The following is a 21,378-nucleotide window of genomic DNA, read 5'->3' on the forward strand; positions in this document are numbered from 1 at the left end:
CCAGGATGGTCCCTTGTGCCCCGCAGTCCTCCAGACCGTTCAGGTGGCTGCTCCCATTTACCCACGAGCCAAAGAAGACCCAGGGAGGTCGCACACTCAGCCCGCCGTCGCCTACTAGCCAGGATTTGAACCCCAGGAAGATGCTGGCGGAGACAAAGTCTTTCCGGCGCCGCGGGCAGCCTTCCGACGCGAGCACTGGGAATAAGGGAGAAAGGGCCTCCCTACTGCTTTCCAGGAAGAACCACTTCCCCCCTAAGGTGCAGAGGGGGGAAATTAAATCTAAAGAACATAATCTAATTTACTGGGTTTTTTTTCTCAGGCTTCATCGTCTTGAGGATGAAAGTTATGAACCCAACTATTCAGAACACGTCAAGTGAGCTTCCTAGTTCTTAAGAAGCTGTTCCAAGGAAAGCAGGCCCCAGGGCAAGCTCCCAGAGGGACCCGCCCGCCTTGCCTCCCCGTCGCAGAAGAAGGACGAGGGACGATGACGTCTGGGACTCTCCACTTCCCTCTGCCGGTGGGCAGTGTGTTCAGAATGACTGATGCATGGCGCCTAGACCGGTCAACAGACGCAGCCGTGCAGGAAACACGTCCTTCACTTGGCCCCCCTTACCCAGCCAAACCAAGGGACGCAGACAGCAAGCAGGAATTAGTCAGCGTGGGGCACACGTCCCACCGACGCCACTACAACAGAACAGGTGTCCCTCACTCATCGCGCCACCTGCTCGCACCCACAGCCACACCACCAGGGACGCCTACGCGCATCTGGTCAGCACACACGGAGGCCTGCGTCCGCCGGCGATGCCCCTCCGTGGCGAACTCCAACTGGGAAAAGGCTGTTCTTCGGGATGGATACGTTACTTACTGCTGATAAAAGCCAACCATCAACTTGGTGATCCGATCACCAAAACACTAACAGTAAGACGGAAGAAAAAACCAAATGGAGGCTCTTTGTGCCATCAGTACACCCCCAGATGCAAGCCTTCCATCTACTCCCCAACACCCCCCTCCCCGGCTGCTTCCCAGTACAGAGGCTGAAAGACGGGGCGTCACTTCTCCCAAATTCCTGGCCGCTAGGAGTAAGCAAGGAAGCCAACATCGACCCTGAAGCAGAAGCAGACCGCTGGGAAGAACGAGGACACACTTCTGTTGTCCAACGGAGAGACAGGAGGGAGGAGCACGAGCTGCGGTTCCATCGCCGCTCTCTTCTGGCCAGGAGAGCAGACACGGCATCTGCTGCCACAGCAGCCGTTCTGCTCCCAGGGGGGTGACAAGACCAGGATGAGAGAAGTCCACCCACTGAGGATGTGGAGCAAAAGACTGGCCTTGGCGTCCCTTCCCACATCTGATCATTTCCAAACAAAATAAGAGAATTTACCACTAGCAGATCCCCTAGATTCTATAGGATAGTCTTGAAGCAGGAAGATGATGATCTCTGATAGGAGGTCTAGTAAATATTTACTAATATGTAAGTCAATAAAAGGAATGACAGTATAAAACAAAATCACATCTAGTATGCAAGTTCAAAAAAAATTTTTTTAAAGCACCAACATTATGAATACCAAGAGCATATACTGAGACAGGGTGACAGGAAGTGAAATGTTCTGAGGTCTTTGTGTTATGGCAGAGAATTATGCTACTTGTCAGCATCAGGCTTAATTAAATGCATGCATTACCATACCAAGGGTCATTGCTATAATAAACATATAAAGTCTAACACTCAAGCTAATAGAAAAAAAAGAACGGAATAGAGAATAACAGCAAGAAGTGGGAAAAAAACAGCCCTGGCCGGTGTGGCTCAGTGGACTGAATGCAGACCCATGAACCAAAGAGTCACCGGTTCGATTCCCAGTCAGGGCACAGGCCTGGGTTGCAGGCCAGGTCCCCAGTTGGGGACGCGTGAGAGGCAACCATACATGGATGTTTCCCTCCCTCTCTTTCTCCCTCCCTTCCCCTCTCTCTAAAAATAAGTAAATAATATCTTAAAAAAAAAAAGAAAACAATACAAAAACTTGAGATGAAAATACAGACTAAGACTGCATGTCTCCAAAGCCACCAGTAACTACAACAAACGCATACGGACTAAACATTCCAATTCACAAAGACGGTTGAAATAGTTTTTAAAAACCTGGTTTTGTGCAGTTTATGAGACACATCCCTAAAAGGGAATGGCAGATAACTTGAAAGTTAAAGAAAAAGTTACACCAAATAAATACTAAATAAAACAATTCTGGTGTGGGTATATTAATAACAGAAAAAAAGACTTCAAGACACAAAACATGAAAATATTCCCTACATAACGCTAAAATGTTTAGGTCACCAGGAGGTTAAGACGGTTTTACAAGTGTAAAAACGGGTCACCTGCTGAGCCACCAAACAAGCCTTTCCAGTTCTAAAGCCCTGATATGACACAGATCATATTTTCTGACCAACATAAGACTAAGTCATAAAACATTCTTTAAAAAGAGAGAACTAGAACTCCTGCCTACAACTGAAGACCTAAAACACTTTCAAGTAACTCACAGGTATCAGATATGGTCGGAGCTATAAGAAAGTATTTAGGACGAAGAATAAGAAATCTAAATGTCAAAATATCTAGGAAACAACAAAAGCACCATTTAGAGGGAACGGACAGCTTTAGATGCTTACGTAGCAGCTGGAGAAGGGCCCACATTTGATCTCCCAGCTTTGGAAACTAGTGAAGGAAAAGCAGAGCAAACCCAAGGAAGAAGAAAATAAGGAAGGCAGAAATGAATGAACTTCAAAACCAGCCTACGCTAGACTCAATAAAGCCAAAATTTGTTTCTTTGAAGACAAATGATACAGAAAAGCATGTGTCAAACAAATACCTGTAACTTACTTAATGCGCAAACGAACAGTATTAGGAACATTATTATGGCAGTCCTGTCGACACTGCAACCAATTACCAAAAACGTAGCGGCTTAAAACAACACAGGTCTATTCTCTTAACGTCATGAAGCCTAAAATCAAGGCAGACGCTGGGGAAGGAGGGCCCTCCTCGCCTTCGCCGGCTGCCTGCTCTCCTGGGCTTGCGGCCCCATCACTCCAACCTGCTGCTGCCGTCCTCATGCCCCCTCCTAAGAACGCTAGGATCCTGCAAGTACATCACCGGGGACACCTGGAAATCCAAGACAATCTTCCCTTCTCAAGGTCCTTAACGGAGGCACATCTGTTAAGTCCCTCTTATCCAACAGGGCAACACAGTCACAGGTTCTGGGAATTACGAAATGAACATCCTGGGGGGGGCCAAGGTTGAGGGGGGCATTCCTAAGAAACCAACTTCAGGGCCCAAACCAGACCCTTCAGGGATGGACAAGAAAAGAAGAGGACATTAGGGTTGAGAAGGTAGATGACTCAGGTAAACTTCTAGGAAAATGCCCGCGTAAGATGGCAAGTTCCTTACGGGCAGGAGCGGTCCCGTGCGCTCAGGCGGGCGGCCTTGTAAACAGTCAAGAGCTTGCACAGCCTAGGGACCTCTGGGACTACGCTCCTAAGAGTCTTACCGAGGACCTGCCTCCCACTGCAATAGTTCAGATGCCCACACAGAAACGTGCAAGAGGGTGGGAAAAAAGTCCCGTGGAAAAGTTTATATTCCCTCCCACAGAGCCCACACTTCAAACTGTATTAAAGAATTGTTTTAAGGTAAAATAAAAAAAGCTGAAATCGCGAAAACGAAACGGGGAGAGATTTCCCCAGATAGCGCCGACACAGAATTTCCTGGCCCCCGAGCCCTGAGCATGATGGGCAGTCACCCAGTCGCATCTCTGCCGCACCCACGGCCGGCGTGACTGGAGTAGGCAGGATGGCAGCTCGGGGACCGGACTCTGTGTCCTGGCACCTGCCTCGCTCCAGAAACGGTTCCACAGCCCTCCCCACAAAGATGAGCTCTTGCAAAGGCTGTGAGTGGGGGGGTGACAAGGGGCCACACTGTACACGGCCCACAGACGGCCGCCTGGGGCCAGCGCCGCGCCCAGTGACTCACGCACTGCGGGGGAGGCAAGGGGACACAGCAGGGGACACAGCTGGGCTCAGCAGTGCCAACGAGGCAGCACCGGCCCCACAATCACACATTCAGGCTTCAAAGGGACAAGAGTGTAGAACCCAGTGGCTCAAAAACGCCCAGGTTTCAGGCAGGAAACACCCTTTCACACGCCTGTCCTTCTCACCAAGCCGGCGACAAGACTACCGACAGCGTGACAAGATCCCCGACAGTGTCCTCATCGGCACGCGGCCTGGCATCGTCCCCACGGCCTGCCTGGTTGGTCCGTGCCCTGCAGGGGACACCTGGGAACAGGCCTGACTGTCCTGTCCTGCGCTCTCACTCAGCCGTCCGCATTAATTCCTGACGTCCGAAAACCAAGTCAATGCTAACACTACCAGGAAAAGGGGGAAACGGTCTTCCGGCTCACAGGAGGCCGACACGGGACCATCCGGGGTCCCTTCCTCCCCGGACTCAGACCCACGCAAGGACCGCATTCCCTCGGGCTTGTACATCCTTGTGTAATATTTAATTAAATACCCGCTCCTACTGGTGTCTGTACTAGAGAGCGCTAATTTTAGAAAACCAATGGGCTAGTTCTTTCTAACTGTATGTTATTGTAGCTAAGGTCAAATTTTTCACTGAAACTATGGCAACAAAACTCCAGTCCTCTCTGTCGACAAAGCCGGAGCGAGGTTCTCAAGAGCCAGGCAGCCCCTGGATGGCCAGCCCTATGCTGGGTCCTCCTAGCTCCTGCCTTGGGGGAGGGGGCCTCAGTCACAGATCTGCTGGCACACGTCCCAGCCAGCTTACCGACGAAGTGCCGCCCCTGATAACATTTTCAGACGCCTCAGAAGCACTCAAACTGGGACTCACGTGCACCCAGAAAACCACCAGGGGAAAAAGTTTTAAATCTCACTGAGGGGACCAACTGCCCAGCTTCATTTCCTAAATTATAGCAGCTGCTGAAAAGGGAGCGTTTCCGCGCCGACCCCCAGTGACGTCTGTGTGAAGGGAAAGGATGGGCCCTTTGGGGGACGTGGTTTTCTCCACACCTGTGGCACTCTGCAGCCCCCCGCCCCCCCAGACCAGGGCCAGGGAGGCCCCCCCCACAGTCTCTGTCTTGGGGGGAGGGGCTTCCCGCCCCCGCCACTGCTCCCGAGGATGTAGCCAGTGGGCGTCCTTTCTGGGAGCTCAATGTCCTCAAAGCCAGGGAGAGGATGTCCCTGAAGGCCGCCTGGCAGGAACCCCTCCAAATTCACCAAAAACAGGCCTCGGGGGTGGGGGTGGGGGCGGGGCGGGGCTTTCCAGAAAGCAGCTCGTTGGCAGGATCTTCTCCCCGCCTGTCAGGAGCGGCTGGGACGCCTGCTGCGGGGGTTGAGGTCAGCACAGCTTCCTCTCTCCGCTCCAGGCTCGGAACCCCATCCCCCTGGAGCCAGCGCCGCGTGGGGAGCCCCAAAAGCTCGCCCAGCACAGAAGAGGCCGGGGCTTCTCTTCAAAGGGCACAGGATCTAGAGCTCCCTCTTGTTTGTGGGGCGCGCTCCACAAAATCTCAGGAATTCAGAGAGGAGAGCGCCCCCGGCTGCAGGCACCTCCGCACACAGCGGTGCTGAAACCTCGCAGCGGACACATCCGGGCGATTGGATGGAAGGCGAGGGCCGCGTCTGATCGTCCCCATGGCAGATCCAGCCCCCACGGACGGGGCCCCCCACGGACGGGGGCGGGGGCTGTGCCAGGCACGTGGCTGACGACACGAGACATGCGCCATGTCATCGGGAAACAAGCCTCTGCCCGGGTTGTCACCAGCCAGTTCCCAGGGGGAGAGACGAAGGGTGAGAGGTCAGGTCACTTGGCCTCACAGCAGGTAAGAGGCGCCGACGGTGCAGCCCTCCAGATGTGAGTTCGAATCCCGGGCCAGCTTGGTTCCTGGCCCTCTGCAGGGCCGGGATGCCCGGCTGTAAGGGGCAGGCCTGCCCCCAGCACACAGATCAGCCAGAGCTCAGGAGCAGGCTGTGACCCGACCAGGAGGCCAATTAAAAGAATTACTTGTTTTTCATGATCACGTATTGAATGAAGCTGAGAGAACTCAAATCTACAGGCATGAGAGAGCAAACACAGGGGTCTGGGGGAGACGCCCGGGGGGCGTGGGCCAGTCCCCGCTCCACGGGGAGGACGGGTCAGCTGTAAGGACTCATTCCAGAAACCGCAGGCACGGCCTAAGGCACCTGTGTGAAAAAACCGGCCATCGGGTGACCTCAACTGTCATCAGGGAAGGAGCCCCTGCTAGGACTGGGAACGGTGAAACCGTTTCAGGAAAAAACACCGAGTCTTCTCCAGGGCGCAGACCAAGAGCGGGTCCCTCCTGAAGCGCGGAGACCTCGCCGGGATGATAAAGACAGAAACAGCCGTGATCAGTCCTCCCCTCGACGCAGCTGGGCGGGCAGCCAGCGTGCATCTCTGCGTGGCTGCAGGTGTTCGTCCTGGGTCAGCGCATCTCACAATGACACATCGGGGTGGCAGAGCAGGACTCTGATGAAGGGACCCAGTCATTTAGTCAAGGAATGCCCGAGGGCCAGTGCCCTTCTACAGCGGTTTAGAGGAGATATGAAGAGGAAGGTGCGTGATGTCAGACTGACTGGGTTCAAATCCCGGCTCTGCCACTGGGAGTAACCTTGGACCCCACACTCCACACTTTGGGCATCAATTTCCCCACCTAGAAGCGGGGAGGTGGGCAGCGTTTATAACACTGCAGCTGCCTTATGGGGGTGGTTCTGGAGGTTAGAAAAATTTATGTAAAGGAGCTGATACAAATTAATTAGATTAAATCAATTAATGTATGTAAATACCATACAAGGAAGTCACTGTTATTCCCATTTATAGAAAACAGACCATGATTAATGACACAGGGTGATGGGGCAAAAACAATGTTTTTAGTCTATGGACCAAACGAACAGCCTCAAAGACAGTGTGGGGGGAAATCGGGGTGCATCCCAGCTCCGATTTTGATGCAGAGTTGCTCTTTGGCCCCAGGAGATTTCCTCTGTCTGTCTGATTTCCTCATCCATCGAGACAGGAAGGGCAAGAGCTGCCATAAGCTCAGGGGGTGCACCCTCTGTCTTCCTCAGAGCGCTGAGGCAGGCGAGCCAAGCCTTCGGGTTCTGCATTTCGGGGGGTGGGGGGAGCCCGCACGGCATGGCAGTGCGACCCAGCAAGTCCCGATCCGTCTCGCCCTCCACGGGGGAAGCTGCGAGGGCCTTGCTGAAAGCGTTCTCTGCCTGCAGAGCTGACCCGCGTTCTCCACCAGCTAAGGAGCCATTAAAGGCAAAAGAAAAGAAAACCGGCTCTGGGGTCTCCATCCCACGGGCGGCTCGGGTATGGGGAAAGGAAGCCGTCCCGCGCACCCAAGGGGCATCAGCTCCCGGGCCGCGCACGGTGCCCAGCGCCCGCAGACGCGCACCTCGAAGCTCCGAGCAAGTGGGCAGAGCCTGTGGGCCCCCACGTCCCGGGCAGTGGCCCCACCCCCGTGGCTGAGCGGCGGCTGCGAGCCTTCTGTGCCGCCCGGGACTGATTTAAATGACAGGGCTGTTCCGTTCAAGTGGAGCCTTGTGGCACGAGATTGAAATAAGCTGGCAAGTCTGAAATGAGGATTATTTTAAGAACCTACTAATCTTTTTATTAAATTTGAGTTGACTTGTGACCACAGGACACATCGCAAGAGACATGTCCCCAAAGCAGCCGAGTGGCACCCACAAAACCTCCTGCGGGCGGCAGGCGCAGGCCTGAGCAGCCCCTTGACCAGACCCGCACCTGCCCTACTGCACAAGACAGGCGGGAGCTACGCCTGCACCTTCCCCGCGGAAGGCCCACCGTGGCTGAGACTCCAAGAACCAACAAAACTCGCGTTGGGCCCTCCCCTAGGCGCGTGGGTATTTAAAACTAAATGAGATATGAGTTCATTCCTCGCATGCTTTGCCTAAAAAAAAAAAAGGAAAAGAAAATAGAAGAATACTGCTTAGCAACATGAAGACAATGTGTGCGAAGGAGGGGCTTTGAGAGGGAGCTGAGCCGAGGAGCCGGGCACGGCTACCCCAGTCCCCAAGTACCCTGGCTGTGTCCCCATCTGGCCTCAGAGGGAGGCCTGGCTCTTCCCACTCGTTCGTCTTATCCTGACCAAGGCGGCCGGCAGTCCCAGAGAAGCGCCAGGGCTCTCAGGGGCAACGCTGGCTGTTCCCAGCAGGGACCCCGAGGCTCAAGCTGGAAGGAGCCTTGGAAGCCATGTCCCCTGAACTGTTTACCACAGGGAAACTGAGTCCTGGAGCGATGCGATGACCACCTTCCCCAGTGGCCTCTGAGCAGCCGGCGGCAGACCCAGGGCTGGATGCTCGCGATGGGGCCCTTTTCCTGGTCTCTCTCAGTTGTCCTGTGGCCCTGAGCACTGGGTCCCAGCCCCGCCTAGCTTGCAGGCAGGACGATGGCCAGATAGATAAGCAGGCTGCTGGCACGCAGGTACTCATCACGCGACCGTGACAACGCCGTTCTCACGGAGGCCCCAGCAGCGCTGCCGGGAGGTCCAAGGTCGGCCCGCAGGGAGCTCACCTGGGACACGGGACCCTTTTCTCTCTCAGACGAGCCACCCTGCTACGTCCATGAGCCCCCACACAGGTGGGCTGGCCCCGTCCTCCACCTCCTTCCCTGCCCAAACTTCTCCCTGTCCTCTAGCCTGAGTTTCCCCTCAAACAGCTTTCCTTCTGAAACTCAGGAGTTCCTACCGGGTGGAAGACCTCTCAGGCTTGGGTGGCAATGAGATGGCAGCACCTGGACAAGATCAAGAGTTTGGAGCCGCCCTGGCTGGGTGGCTCCGTGGGTTAGAGCGTCGTCCCAATACACCAGGGCTGCAGGTTCCATCCCAGGTGAGGGCACATGTGAGAATCAATCAGTGAATGCCTCAGTAAGCGCAACAAGAAATCTCCTTTCCTTCTGTCTCAGGAAGGGTGGGGGGAGGGAGGGAGGGAGGGGGAGGGGGGGAGGGGGTACGGAGGAAGGTAAAAGGAATGGATGAATGGATTTGGGGCCAAATCAGCCCCCTGAACTGAATGGAGCTGAATGGAGAAAACCCATCTGCTTGACACTAGAGCCTCCTTATTCCCCGAAGGCCCAGTTCCTACTTCTACTCAACAACGGGGTTCTGGGATCAGCATGGAGACTGGCTGTGAGTCTCCACCTTTTCTCTGTAGAAGACATTGCTGGCCAGGGGGGGCGGGGGAGGGGCGCGGGGCCGTGGGAGCAGAGAGGAAAAGATCACAGAGAAAGGAACTCACGGACCACAGTTTCTATTCCCAGTTTCAACCAGATGTCTGCCTCCCTCTTCTTTCAAGACTTGGGTGAACCCAACACAAACTGTGCAGAAACGAGACTCCACGTCCCCTCCCACAGACTCCCGTGCTCCAGAACACAGACACCGGCACGGAAGGACGGTCAGCGACTGGTGCGCAGGCGGGTCCGGGAAACGTATGCGGAACGAAGGGTAATTACTCACTTAACTGACAAAGGGCAAGGGGCTCCGCTTCTGGGGCCTCCATGTCCTCGTCTGCACAGTGGGGACAGGGATGCCTCCGCCTCACAGGCAGGTGACATGGATTAAGAGATAATTTAGGGGACGTGCATTGCGCAAAGTGCTCTATTAATGTTGGCCACAACGTGGGTCCGATTCCCCACGAAACCGTAAGACCCCTGAAAGCGAGGGGGACCATGTTGAACCTGTCTGGCCACCCCTGGCCCCCAGCACCCAGTGGTCCTGAGTGGGGCCTCCACACGTCCTGAGCTGAGCGTTCGTTCCCACAGTGCGTCAGCCCGGGGGCGGCTGTGCTTGAGACCAGCCTGACGGGGCAGAGAGAGGAAGCAGCCCAGGGGACGAGGAGGAGGACCCTCACCTAGAACGTCCCCACTCTCAGCCTCGTCTCTGGCCACAGCACCTTTAATCGCCACAATAACTAGGAGGCAGAAGGGTGATCACCGCCCGTCTTAGAGGAGAAAACCAAGGTTCCCGGAGGTTAGGCCCTTAAGTCACAGGCCACGTGGCTAAGAACCGGTGGACCTTCAACTGGACCCCAGGCAGCCTGACCCCAGGGCGTATGTTACAAACCACGTGCGGGACGCGTTTCAGGAGGCGCTCACAAAATTACAAACCCGAGTCAGAGGCCCCGGGGAGCACTGCGTCAGTGGCCTTTGGTTTCCATTTACTGAAGCACCGGGGATGGCGGTTCTCAACACCGCTTGGGAGAACCGGGCAAGAAAACAGCGGCAGCCACAGCAAACCCCAGGGACCGGACGCCGCTCTGCCGATGGCTCAGATCAAGGCACCGTCATCCCATCTGGCGTCTCACTCCTGCTTCCGTGTCTGTCATGTGTGTCACATGGCAGGCCGAGCCCGTGGGCCAGAGACACCTGCCACCTGCCCCGCTGCCCCAGCCCCAATGCTAAACATCAAAACAACTTCAACTTTAAAATGCACTTGTGTCTGGAAAGGCAGTAATCCCTTCCAAAAGAGAGATCCTGCTCTTCATTTTAGGGGGAGAAATGTGTCACGCACGCTACACCAGCCCCGAAGGGCTGCTCTGGAGAATGTCTGCATTATCCTCGCTGCCCGGGGGCCGCGGTGCGGGGGCTCTTGCTGGCCTGGGAAGCAGCTGGCAGAGGGCAGGGCGCCCGGCCCGCACCTGTGGGCCCGAGCGAGGGAGGCAGGCCTGACCTACACTCACAGAGCCCGCGGGCAAGCCGGTTCCAAACCAGATCTTCCTACCAGTTCTAAGCACTGCACAGCCTAAGGCGGCTTCATTGTTCATTTATGGAGGAAGCCATTCAACAAGCCAAGGCAGCCATGTGACCACCTGCAGGCCAGGCCATCACGGAGGTGGTTTCTTCCCAGACGAGCCCCGTCCAGGTGCTGCGTTCAGCTTAGCCCCCAGACGCACACCTAAGCACCAGGCACTCGGACCCCAGTGCCGGGAAGGCTCATCCCCGACTTCCCCGGTGACGAGCCCATTGAACGGTCTGACTTTGCACCGCGGGTTAACTCCTCTCCCAGGCTCCTCCCCCAGCTCACGGGGCCTGCGTGGGGGGTCACAGAAGAGCTCACCCCGGACCCAAGCCACAAGCTCCTGACGCACAGGCCCTCACTGGTCTCGGCTGCAAAAGCCACGCCGGGACACGGTTCTGACCTCTGGCTGTGAGAGACCCTCATGCCCACATGCATCAAACTCCCTGCAGGTGGAACTCAGACACTGGGAGTTTTAACTTTGTTTATTTTATTTCAGAGAGAGAGAACAGGAAGAAAGAGACACACAAACATCGGTTTGCTGTTCCAATTCCTGATGCATCATTGGCTGATTCCTGTAGGGGCCCTGACCGGGGATCGAACCTGCAACCTTGGTGCACCGAGACGATACTCTCACCAACTAAGCTACCCGGCTGGGCCTAGATGCCGGTAGTTTTGAGAGTCCCCAGGTGACCACTCTCACCCACCGCCAGCTGCACAGCCCCAGACAGGCTGGGTTTCCGTCCCCTCCCAGGGTGGACAGGCGGCTCCGTGAGCTAAAATGGCATGCACCGCCCCCAGCACACGCCTGGCACAGAGGCCACCTATGTGGCCCGTTGAAGGATAAACTGAGGCATGCGCTATCATTCACAGTAGGGAGTCAGCTCTGTGACTGACGGGATCACTGCTCAAATCTTGCATTTCGGCTGCATCGGGAGTCTGCTTTGGAAGAAGATAAGGAGCAAAGGCTGCTCCAAAGGTCAACAACTCTGTTTCCCTAACCAGCGCCCGGGGGGGAAATGCTTCTGACGGGCTCCTGCCCACCGGGAACCGCTCAGCACCAACTCTGCCACGTGGCCTCTCTGCACTTGAACATCTGCTTTCTAGTTTATCCAAATTTCTTCAGCTTGTACCCAAAACAGCCATTTCCAAGTCCCCTCACAAGAAGGACTTCTCACGTAAATGACATAATCTGCAAATGCCTAGGTCTGAGCCCTTGGGGACTGAGGCCATTAGTCAAACACCTAAGCCAGTGGCATACCTCGACCCTGGCTTCCGGTCACTTGGGGAGCCTTGAAAATGCCAGGGCTCGGGTGCCCGCCTCCCCCCCACCCCCCCGTCACTGACTGGCCTACAGTGGGGCCTGGGCACCTGCCTGAGACCTCTCCCGGGTCAGACGCCGCCACTCAAGCGGAGACGCACCAGCCACCGCCACAAAGAAGACAACGTTTTCTGTCATCGTAAGACACCAACTGCGTGTGAAACACCTGGAATCAACGAAGCTGACCCCCGAGGACGACACCAAATGCAAGGGGCCCAGGAGAAAGCCAGCGCCTGGGGGGACATCCTGCCTGTCCTCAAGGACCTCTTGCGTCAGAGCCCGCCTAGGGGCAGCGAGAGCACTGAAGTGGCACACGTGCCCTGGGGCATGACCCGCGCGGCTGCCTGGGGAGAGACACGATTGCGCAATGCGAGCCTTTGAGCCGAATGAGCTGCGACCAGGGCTGCGCGGCCAAGCCAGACCCCATAAAAGTCACTCCGATCCCAACACGGAACGACCTCCGGCGTTTCCAAGAGGTCACCAAACTCTGAACTGAAATCATACTTGAACATACGTAAGTCAACAACACAGAGACACCACACATGGCAACAGCCTTGGGGAGCTTTCCGGTGAGGCAGGCTGCCCCCCGCTGCAGAAGGCCCCCAGCTCACCTCTGAACTTCTTGGGTGGATTGTTCAGGTCCCCGGTTTCCGGCTGCACAACACAGCGGTCGTCGACCAGCCTGCAGAAGAGACGAAGACAAAATGCTACATCAAGTTCAAGAAACTAAAACCCTAAGCACGGGGGACAGTCAAACGGCCAGGGCTGCTCCTGGGGCAAACTGGGACGGCCCCTGGTCCCGTGCAGGGGGTGGGGCTGCCGTCCACGCTAGTGCGTCCCCCCCGGGCAGGGAACCCTACCCCAGAAGCCCCCAGTCCCGCTGCTCTTCCTGTGCCTTCCTCCGCACCAGCTCCGTGACGGCTCCGAGCCCACCGTCACGCCCGGGGCGGGGGGGGGCACAGCAACAGTGGCAGCTGAGGGCCTGCTTCCTCTGCAGGCCCTGGGGCGTGAGGACAGGCACCTGCCCTCGGGCAGCTCAAGGTCAGGGCAGGAGCCACAGACACAAACGATATGACGAGCAGAGCCCAGGGGAGTGCGGGAAGGAAAAGCAGAACAGGCCCAGGACTGCCTGCGCCTATGGGAGCCCGGGACAGAAGGACGGGAGGGACAGAAGGACGGAAGGGGTGCTCTGGGAACTGCTGGGGTCTGAGAGGCGGGAGGAAGAAGACGGGATTTCTGGGCGAGGGAACCGCCCATGCCGGGCAGACAGACAGGCCCAGGGCCCCGACGGCCCCATCTAACGCTGAGAGAAGAGCCAGGTAAAGAATCTGTGTTGAGCAGGTAAAGAACGCGAGTCGGGAAGCCCGCCCAGGACGTGTCAGGCCCCGGCCGCCCGTGCGCAGGACTGGCTCCCCGAAGCAGCCGCAGCTCTGGCTCCCGGATAACCTGCTGGGGTGTTCCGGGTGCTCCCCCGCCAGGCAGTGCTGCCTGCCCCCCAAAGCAAGGCGCCATTAATGCCCTGCCTTTACCGGCTGCTTCCTCCAAAACGCCCCCTCACCTCCCAGAGCTCTGCCCGTCCCCAGGGCCCCGCCTCAGAGCCCCGCCCTCACCACAGCACCCCCATGCCTCGCTGCCCCGGGCTCTCTCTGCCCCCCGCCCTGTCCCGCAGCCTCCCAGCTGCTCTGGGCCGAAGCCCATGAGGGCAGTGAGTGCCCGCTGCGGACCAGGAGCTGCCCAGGCCGGGGGCTCAGCACTGCCTAGGGGGTGCGCCCACGTGTCCTGAGCAGCCCAGCAGCAGCCTGCCTCCTCCGGCCCCAAGATACCGCCGTCTCTGCACCCCCAAGACGGACAAAAGTCAAGATCAGAATGTGACACACAGGACGCCCGCCTGAGCCCCTGCGGGTGTGGCTACAGCAGGGCCACGCGACATGACATAACATGAGCAGGGTAACGTGGGCAGGGCTCGCGAACCGTCCCCTCGGGTTCCCAAACAAGGAAGGTGGGGCGGGAGCTAGGGCCCCCCCAAGGCTGGACGGCAAAGGTCCGGTCGGTGGCACTCGGCCACCTGCGAGCAGCAGCAAGATGGGGACGACAGCACTTCACTCTCCCGGCCTCCAGGCTCCTCAGGCGGGGACGCGCTAACCAGACTCTGAGTCTGAACTACCCCGACCCCAGTGCCCCGCACCCAGGCTTCCTGCAGCTGCGCCCGGACACGGGGCCCAGGGAGCGGTCCTCCCAGCAAGCTCCGTGGGTGACCGAGGAGCCCATCTCCGAAGTGCACGTGTGCACACGCAGTCCTGAGGCTCCGCGTGTCCGTCATGCCATTCGGAGGGAGCGGGTGGCGAGGAGACACCGGGTCCCTTGCTGTCACCCCTCCCGGGTGCTCCGTGACTGTTAGAGATAGTGAAAGGGGAGAAAGGCCAAACTTCATTCCCCAAGTCTGTTTTTACACTAGTTACCCTTAAGGTTTTTCTGCAGGGAACCATGGGAAGAAAATACTCATCTGAAAGAAGCACATGAGCCCCAAATTAAAAAACGAGCCTCTCTCTCAAGAGAGTAAAAGGGGGACCCTTATCATCAATGTGTTTGTAATATTTGGGGAAAACTCATAAAGTGGAGAACTCCTATCTCCTTGAAATTTTAAGAGCAGATGCTGTGGAAGAAGAGGCCGTGGGGCGAGGAGGCCCCAAGATTTCGGGGCTGGCTGGGGGCTGGGCAACGGACTGGAGGTGAGCCTGGGTGACCAACAGGGGGTGGCACTGTCCAAAGAGATCGGGGCGCAGAGGAAAGACGGGTTTGGGGGTGCACAGGACACCCGGGTCAGAGCTGCGGGCAGTGGGGTGTCCGGACGGCTGGGCAGGGGAGGGCCGCCCCCCAGGGCACCGGTAGGAGCCCAGTCTTGGAGTCCGGAGTCTTTGCGGCTGTGAAACCCTGGGCAGGCGCCCGCCCCTGACTGATACCCAGAGGTCTCGCCTCCATAAACGGCAACGGCAGCAGCGCTCCCTGCCAGGCCTGCGGGGGCAGAAAGACGAAGGGCCGCCGCGGAGAGCACCCACGGGACTCACAGGAGGGCTCGCCGCTGCCGGTTAGCCTCGCTGCTGTCGGTGCTGAGACACGGGGAGCACGCGAGATGCCCCCCTGAGGCCTGGAAGGAGGGAAGGCTTGGCCAGACAGAAGAAGGGACAATCAGAGAGGCCCGAGCGACAGAAAGGCCTCTTTGCCAAAAGCCACAGACAATATTTTATCAGATGACATTTGAAAATGAAAATTTTTATGCAGTGGGGTCCCACACCACTGCCTCTGAAAGAACTTGCTCCTTGAGGCCTGAACGTGAGCCCAGGGAAGCTCACTGCACCGCCCCCAGAGGACACGGAGGCGCTGAGCAGGCTCGCTGCTGCGGGAACGGGGCTGCTGGAGAAGTCGCGGGCCTCGCCCGTCCCCCACCCCCGCCGCCCCAGTCTAGCCAACACCCACACTGCCACCCCAGGGCCGCACTCACCCGCTCTGCACAAAGACAGCATGCGCCCCCCACCCCTGCCTGTTCCGGAGGTGACTGTCCTGCTCCTGCCTGCCTCTGGGGCTACGCCCCTCTCCTGTCCTCAGCTGGACGGACGGCAGCGGGCAGGAGAAGACAGTCAAACAAGGACATTATGGAATACATCTGTCCCCTTAAAAGTTGGATGAAGAGTGAAGAAAGCCCCAAAGGTCCCTGATGTGATTTCCAGGACCCTGTGCAATTTGTAACTTCCAAGTGCACTCGGCAGCTTCACGTGGGGAAGGCTCTGCTGCCGGGGAAGCTGAGCTCCTGTGCCGTTCTGGTCTCGGCTTCTATGACAGACAAGTCACCGTCTGACAATAGAGCTTTTGTGGAGCTGAAAAGCCCTTCTTTGGGTCTGTAAACATTCATCTTAAATTTTATCCCATGCGTGGAAGGCTCGGCACGTTCCCCTTCCAAACCAAGGCGGGGGACCTGACAGTGAATTCTGAATTAACACGGCATCTGGTGTTCACGATTCCAACCGCCCCTGGAAGGGCCCGAGGAAAAACGGCAGCATCCTTCTGGCAGAAGAACCGCAGTCTGTACGCGGGTGTTCTGACAGCAGACGATGTGTTCCCCCCGAGAAACCAGGCGCGCTTACCCCAAGGTGCTGATGAATCCATTTGTCGAGCCTTCCGCGTACAGAGAGCAAATGTCTCCGATGTGGAGGAAACTAGACATCTTGTCAGACATGTCTTCCTCGAAAATCCTAAACAAAGTAAAACATGCAACACTGTTAGAAGGAAAGACAGGCCCAGAGGAGGGAAGATGTCACTGCGCGCTGGCTGAGCTTGGCACCGTCTCCCCAGCGCCCTCCTTACAATGGAACTGCAGGGGGAGCGTGACAGGCAGGCCGCGGCGCGGGCCAGGCGAGCACCGATGCGGCCATGTTTCCCCCCATAAATTACCGCCTCTCAGGGTGCTCCCAGCACAACCACCGCGCCCGAACCCGGTCCTGGGGGCTGAGGACCCTCCATGTTAAGCAGTGACCCTAAAGCCTGCAGGGAAGTTGGCCCAGAACGTCACCGGGAGGAAAGGCGCTGGCAAGTCTGACTTAGGAACCAGTGACGGGCTCCGTCGGCCTCGGGGCGCGTGAAGGCAGAAGGCAACACCTGCTGTAAAACCTGGGCCTGGGGCCGTCTGGACCAAGGTACTGGAGCAGCGAAGTGAACCTCATACCAGGAAACCTCGTGACAGATACCACGAAGCTCCGGTGGCCTTTTCAGGAGGCCAAACGGGGCACGCTTCTCCCAAGCCCTGTTTCAACATCTTTCCCTCTCGTCCTTCACCGGAAGCACGTGTGGGGGGACACAGGCCTCGGCCCCTTGTCCACGTCCTTCCCAATGCAGGTGAGAACAATAAGGTTCGGGCTGGTTAGAAACCTGGGTCATGAGTCCACACAGCCAGCTAGGGGCAGTCCCAGGAATGGCTCATAATTTCCAGGAAATCTCTACACAGCCCAGAAATCCTTACACACACACACACACACACACCCTGACACAAGCATCGGCCTGACTCATGGAAACAGCCTTCCCCAGGGCCACCGACACTGACGCGTGGGAGCCCATCACAGAACGCTAAGCTGACTGGGAGGACATGACTCCCCCTCCGTGGGAAGGCAGCGTGCTGGCACGGGCTGCAGGGGAGCTCCCAGCGTTCCTGCAGGCACCTGCTGGGTGGACGCACGGGTGACCAGGTCTCCCCGGACCCTCGCTTCCCATGTCTCCCCTCCAGTCCCCCTACAAGGCCGCAGGAGCCGTGAGTATGTGGACGGTGCCGTCTCCTGACATGGTGATCTGGGAGCCGAGTTGTCTACCTGGAAGAATCACGTGGCCGGAAGGCTCCAGAAGCCCCTCTCCTACCTCAGCAGGAGCGCCCGTCCTGAACACCGCCTGCTCCACAACCACAGTCCCCTGCGTCTGAGGAGCCCGCAAACCTCCCACAGCTGTACCCAGAGCCCCGGTGTCACTCACAATGGCGGGGGGCGGGGGGGGGCAGGCAGGACCACCTGGGAGAAAAGCAGAGCCGGGCCAGCCTGCCCTGGGGCTGCCTGACCCTGAGCCGCAAACGCAACAGGACGCGGGCACCCAGGGCTCTTCGCTCACAGCCTGAGCCGGTCACTGCCCCCTGCACAGCAACGGCCCTGAGCCCCATGGCCCCCCAGCCCCCCACCTCTCTGCTTCCCTTCCCTCCTCTGTAACACGGGGACAAGACCCCGTTCAAGGCGCCGTGGTGACAAACAGACAGAACGGTGCACAGCACAGGGCTGGTACGGGGGCTGGCACTTCGCTGCCCCATGCTAGTAACGCTTTCCAGTCATTTTTAAGGACGTGAAGTGGACTTCTGGAAGGTTCCAGGGCTCCACCATTCAAATTAGTCAAGCAAAGGCTCCCCGGTACAAAACACCAGCTGGGTATCTTCGCAAATGAGCAGCTCCCTCGTGACCTGCGACCATATCGTCTGCTCTCGAGGGAATGGTTGCCCTTCCTAACTTGCCTGCTGGGAAAAAGCCGCACGCCCACCTGCAGGGCGCTCTGGCCGTGCAGACACGCAGGACCCCAGGCGCAGCGCGCACACCATCCTGACCCTCGCCCGGTGGTGGGATCCCCCCACATCTCCTACGGCGGGTCTCAGACCTGGCACCGGGGTCTGCTCCTGGTTCAAGGAGCTGGGCTGGAAGACACTGTGGTCTCCCCGGACTTTCCTCACACGAGGACAGCCGCCCCCCGGAATTTCTGCTTCTCTGGTGCTCAAATACCTCTGAACGCCGGAAGGCTCTCTGAGTTCCCCTTACGACCTGGCTTGTTTGCAAAGCATCACCATCCTGACCTGGCCGGGCCTCGGGCACACCTATCCCGCACCCCCTGCCCCTTGCCTTCCCCCAGGCCAGGGCTGCACACCAGCCCAGCCACCTCAACCCAGAGGACTTCAGGCCAGGCCCGAACGTCCCTACGCCTCGCTTTCTGCACCTATAAAACGGGGGTGATACGAGGCGCCCCCTCAACAGCTGGTCACGAGCTCCCGCAGGATCATGCGGATGAAGCACTCGGCCAAGTAAGTACCTGCCGAGTGGGAGTGCAACCTACGCCAGCCATTACCCGCCCCGCCCCGCCCGCCACCGCTGCGCCCTGCCAGGCTGATGTGTCCCTTCCAACAGGGTTCTTCAGGGGCCTGACTGGGGCAGACAGCGAAGCAGAGCAGGGGAGCCTGCAGCAGGCTGGCTGAGCCGAACGCCACCCACGGGCTCGGCAGCAGGCCTATCCCTGCTCCCCTGGCGACGTGTAAAGAGAAGGGACGACAGTTCTGTTCTAAGAAGGGTGGGAATAAAAACACAAGCCCAGACCTCCTTGGAAAACAGAGCCAGAGGCAGGAGCCCCAACTCCACGGTCTCAGGATCCGTGATGCTCTGTGCCTTCCTACACGCTGCTGCTCATCCTCTGCTGGCTCCAGAGGCTTCTACGGGGCCAGGATCCCCAAACCTGCATCCCATGGCCAGTGGCTGGTGGGACTCGGCTCCCGGATGCCCGCGGCTCCTCCGTGCACCAGGAGGAACGCACCTGCCGGCCCGGCCTGCTTCTCCTCCTCCGCGGCCCCCTCCTCTGCCCCCACCACACCCAGGGGCACCTCCGGTCCGCCCTCTCCTCACCCTGCTGCAGGGCCTTTGCCCACGCTGCTCCCGTCCGTCCCTACCTAAGGCCAGGCTCAGCCTTGGGACCTGTTTTACATACCATTGTGTTCCCAGCGCCTGGTCCATGGCAGGTGCTCGGTAAGTAGGCAGCAAGCACATGAATGAGGAAGTCTGATCGGTAAAATTTCACGTTCGACTACACTTGACTCCTCCAGGGCTTTTTCACTCTTCTGCCTGCACCCAAGCCTCGGCCAGATCCTCTGTCAGTGGGGCTCCCGTCACCATCCTGAGCTGCCTCTCCCTCGGTCGGTCACAGACGCAGCCGGCACGGCCTCTTACACACGTAAGCCACAGAAGCCACTCCTCTCAAGGGCTCCCAGAGCCTCTCTGGGCTCTGCACGGTCTGGCCCTCCCCTCCCTCCTCACCTCTCTGCTCTCCCCCCCTCCCCGCGCCTCTCCCCCACCTCCCCCACTCCAGCCTCAGCCAACTTTCTCTAGACGCCCACCACGCCATGTGCCTCTGTCCCTGGGCCTTCCACGCGCCGTGCCAGCTGCCTGGTGCTGCTCCCGCCCCCACCACCACTGTGGGTAACTCCAGTCACCCCTACAGTCCCCATGTGCTGTCACAGCCTCCAGGAAGCCCTCCGTGACTCCCCATACCTGGGAACGATGTCCCTGGCACTTCTGTCTACAGCACCCATCACCCTGGCGGGCCACCACCCATCTTAAAGCTGCACCTCCAGACTATGAGCCCACAAGGGCAGGGGGCACCCCAGTCCCTAGTCCAGTGCCCGGACAGTACAGGCAGCCAGGTCTGCGTTCAACGTTCCTACAGCACCATCTTCTCTGCCGCCTAAAAGAACTCACACTGCTTTGTAGGTGGTGGTTTTCCTCAAACGAATTAAAGTCGAGCTTATACGGCTGGATCAAAGGTAGAGGAGAGAGGCCTGTCAGCCCTCTTAGATTTCTATGAGAAATTGGAGCCAAAAACACAATTCCTACCTTCTATCCCCAGGAAGAAGCATGCCTGCCCCCACCCCAACCTCCGTGTGTCCAAGTGTCCAAGTCGGCTAGAAGCAGACTCAGGACCCCTGGGTTCAAATCCCACTTCCACCAGCTGCGGGTTCTTAAGCAATCTGCATGCCTTCTCTGAACTTCATTCAGCTCCCTCAGCCATGTCAAATGGGGGTGGGGGGCAGGGGCTGCAAAGTGGGGCGACCCTTCCTACCCCTGGGGTCACTGCGAGGGGCGGCCCCAACAATACCCAAGGGGCTCAGCACCACTCCCTTCTGTATTTTCAAATGAAAGTGAAATCTGACTTTTCTTCTTTCGAAGGGAGCTGCCCTCCTGCTTGTCCTTGTGATCCTTCTACGTGACACACGCTTCTCACATCATCCGCACGGCGGGTAACGCAGCCGAGCACACCGGGTCCCAGAAACGCTTACTCCTCGGCCAGCTCCTGAGACGGCTGCTACCTTTTAGCTTTTCAGCCCCAAAGTCACCAGACCCCGCAGCCAGGGCCAGCTCCATCCGCCAGCCCCCCTTCTTCCAACATCAAACCAGGCCCCTGCTGGGGGCGGGGACCTCTTCAAAGGGAGGATAATTCAGTATTAGCGCCTGTGGCCACGTTGGCGCTGAGACAGAGAAAGCGCAGCCTCCCTGAAAAAGAAACACGTTTGTTCGCTCCGTTTTGAGCAGCTCAGGGCTCGGCACTTTCCCCCTGAAAGCCGGGCGGCGGAGAGCGCACTCGTCGTCCTTCCCGTCTGTTTCTCCCTTGCACGCTTAACTAGCGGCATGACATCCACTTCTCAAAACATTTTTTTCCTCAACGTTCGCCTACACACAATTCAGAACTGAAAAGCGAGCAGGTCCTGAAACGACTAAATTAGAACACTTCCATTAACCACGACGTCACCTGAGGCGCCACTTAAACTCCTCGAGGCGGGCGGACGGGCAGAAAATCCGAAGTCCCACACGGCACCTGTCGCCGGCCCCGGAACGGCCACCCACAGGCCTCGGCGGGCCCACGGCAGCCGGCCTCCTTTATGAGTTCGGGTGAAGCCGCCTGGCCCTGGGG

At 58.1% G+C, this 21,378-nt stretch overlaps 1 protein-coding gene across 5 annotated transcripts in view; it reads right to left on the reverse strand.

The window, feature by feature from the left end:
• The window catches only part of ITPR1 (inositol 1,4,5-trisphosphate receptor type 1), a 202,376-nt gene extending 185,998 nt beyond the window's left edge, over positions 1–16,378 (reverse strand). For all 5 annotated transcript variants that reach the window (XM_090284866.1, XM_090284864.1, XM_090284865.1 and 2 more), the window contains exons 1-2: positions 16,275–16,378; positions 12,747–12,817 (exon numbers count right to left, since the gene is read on the reverse strand). In XM_090284866.1, coding sequence (XP_090140992.1) covers positions 12,747–12,817; positions 16,275–16,366 — 163 coding nt within the window. In that variant the 5' untranslated portion in view covers positions 16,367–16,378. The remainder of the gene's footprint in view (positions 1–12,746; positions 12,818–16,274) is intronic.
• Positions 16,379–21,378: the final 5,000 nt, after the last annotated feature.

Source organism: Furipterus horrens, unplaced genomic scaffold, assembly GCF_987537825.1.
Source record: "Furipterus horrens unplaced genomic scaffold, mFurHor1.1.pri manual_scaffold_7, whole genome shotgun sequence".
Taxonomy (NCBI): Eukaryota; Metazoa; Chordata; class Mammalia; order Chiroptera; family Furipteridae; genus Furipterus; species Furipterus horrens.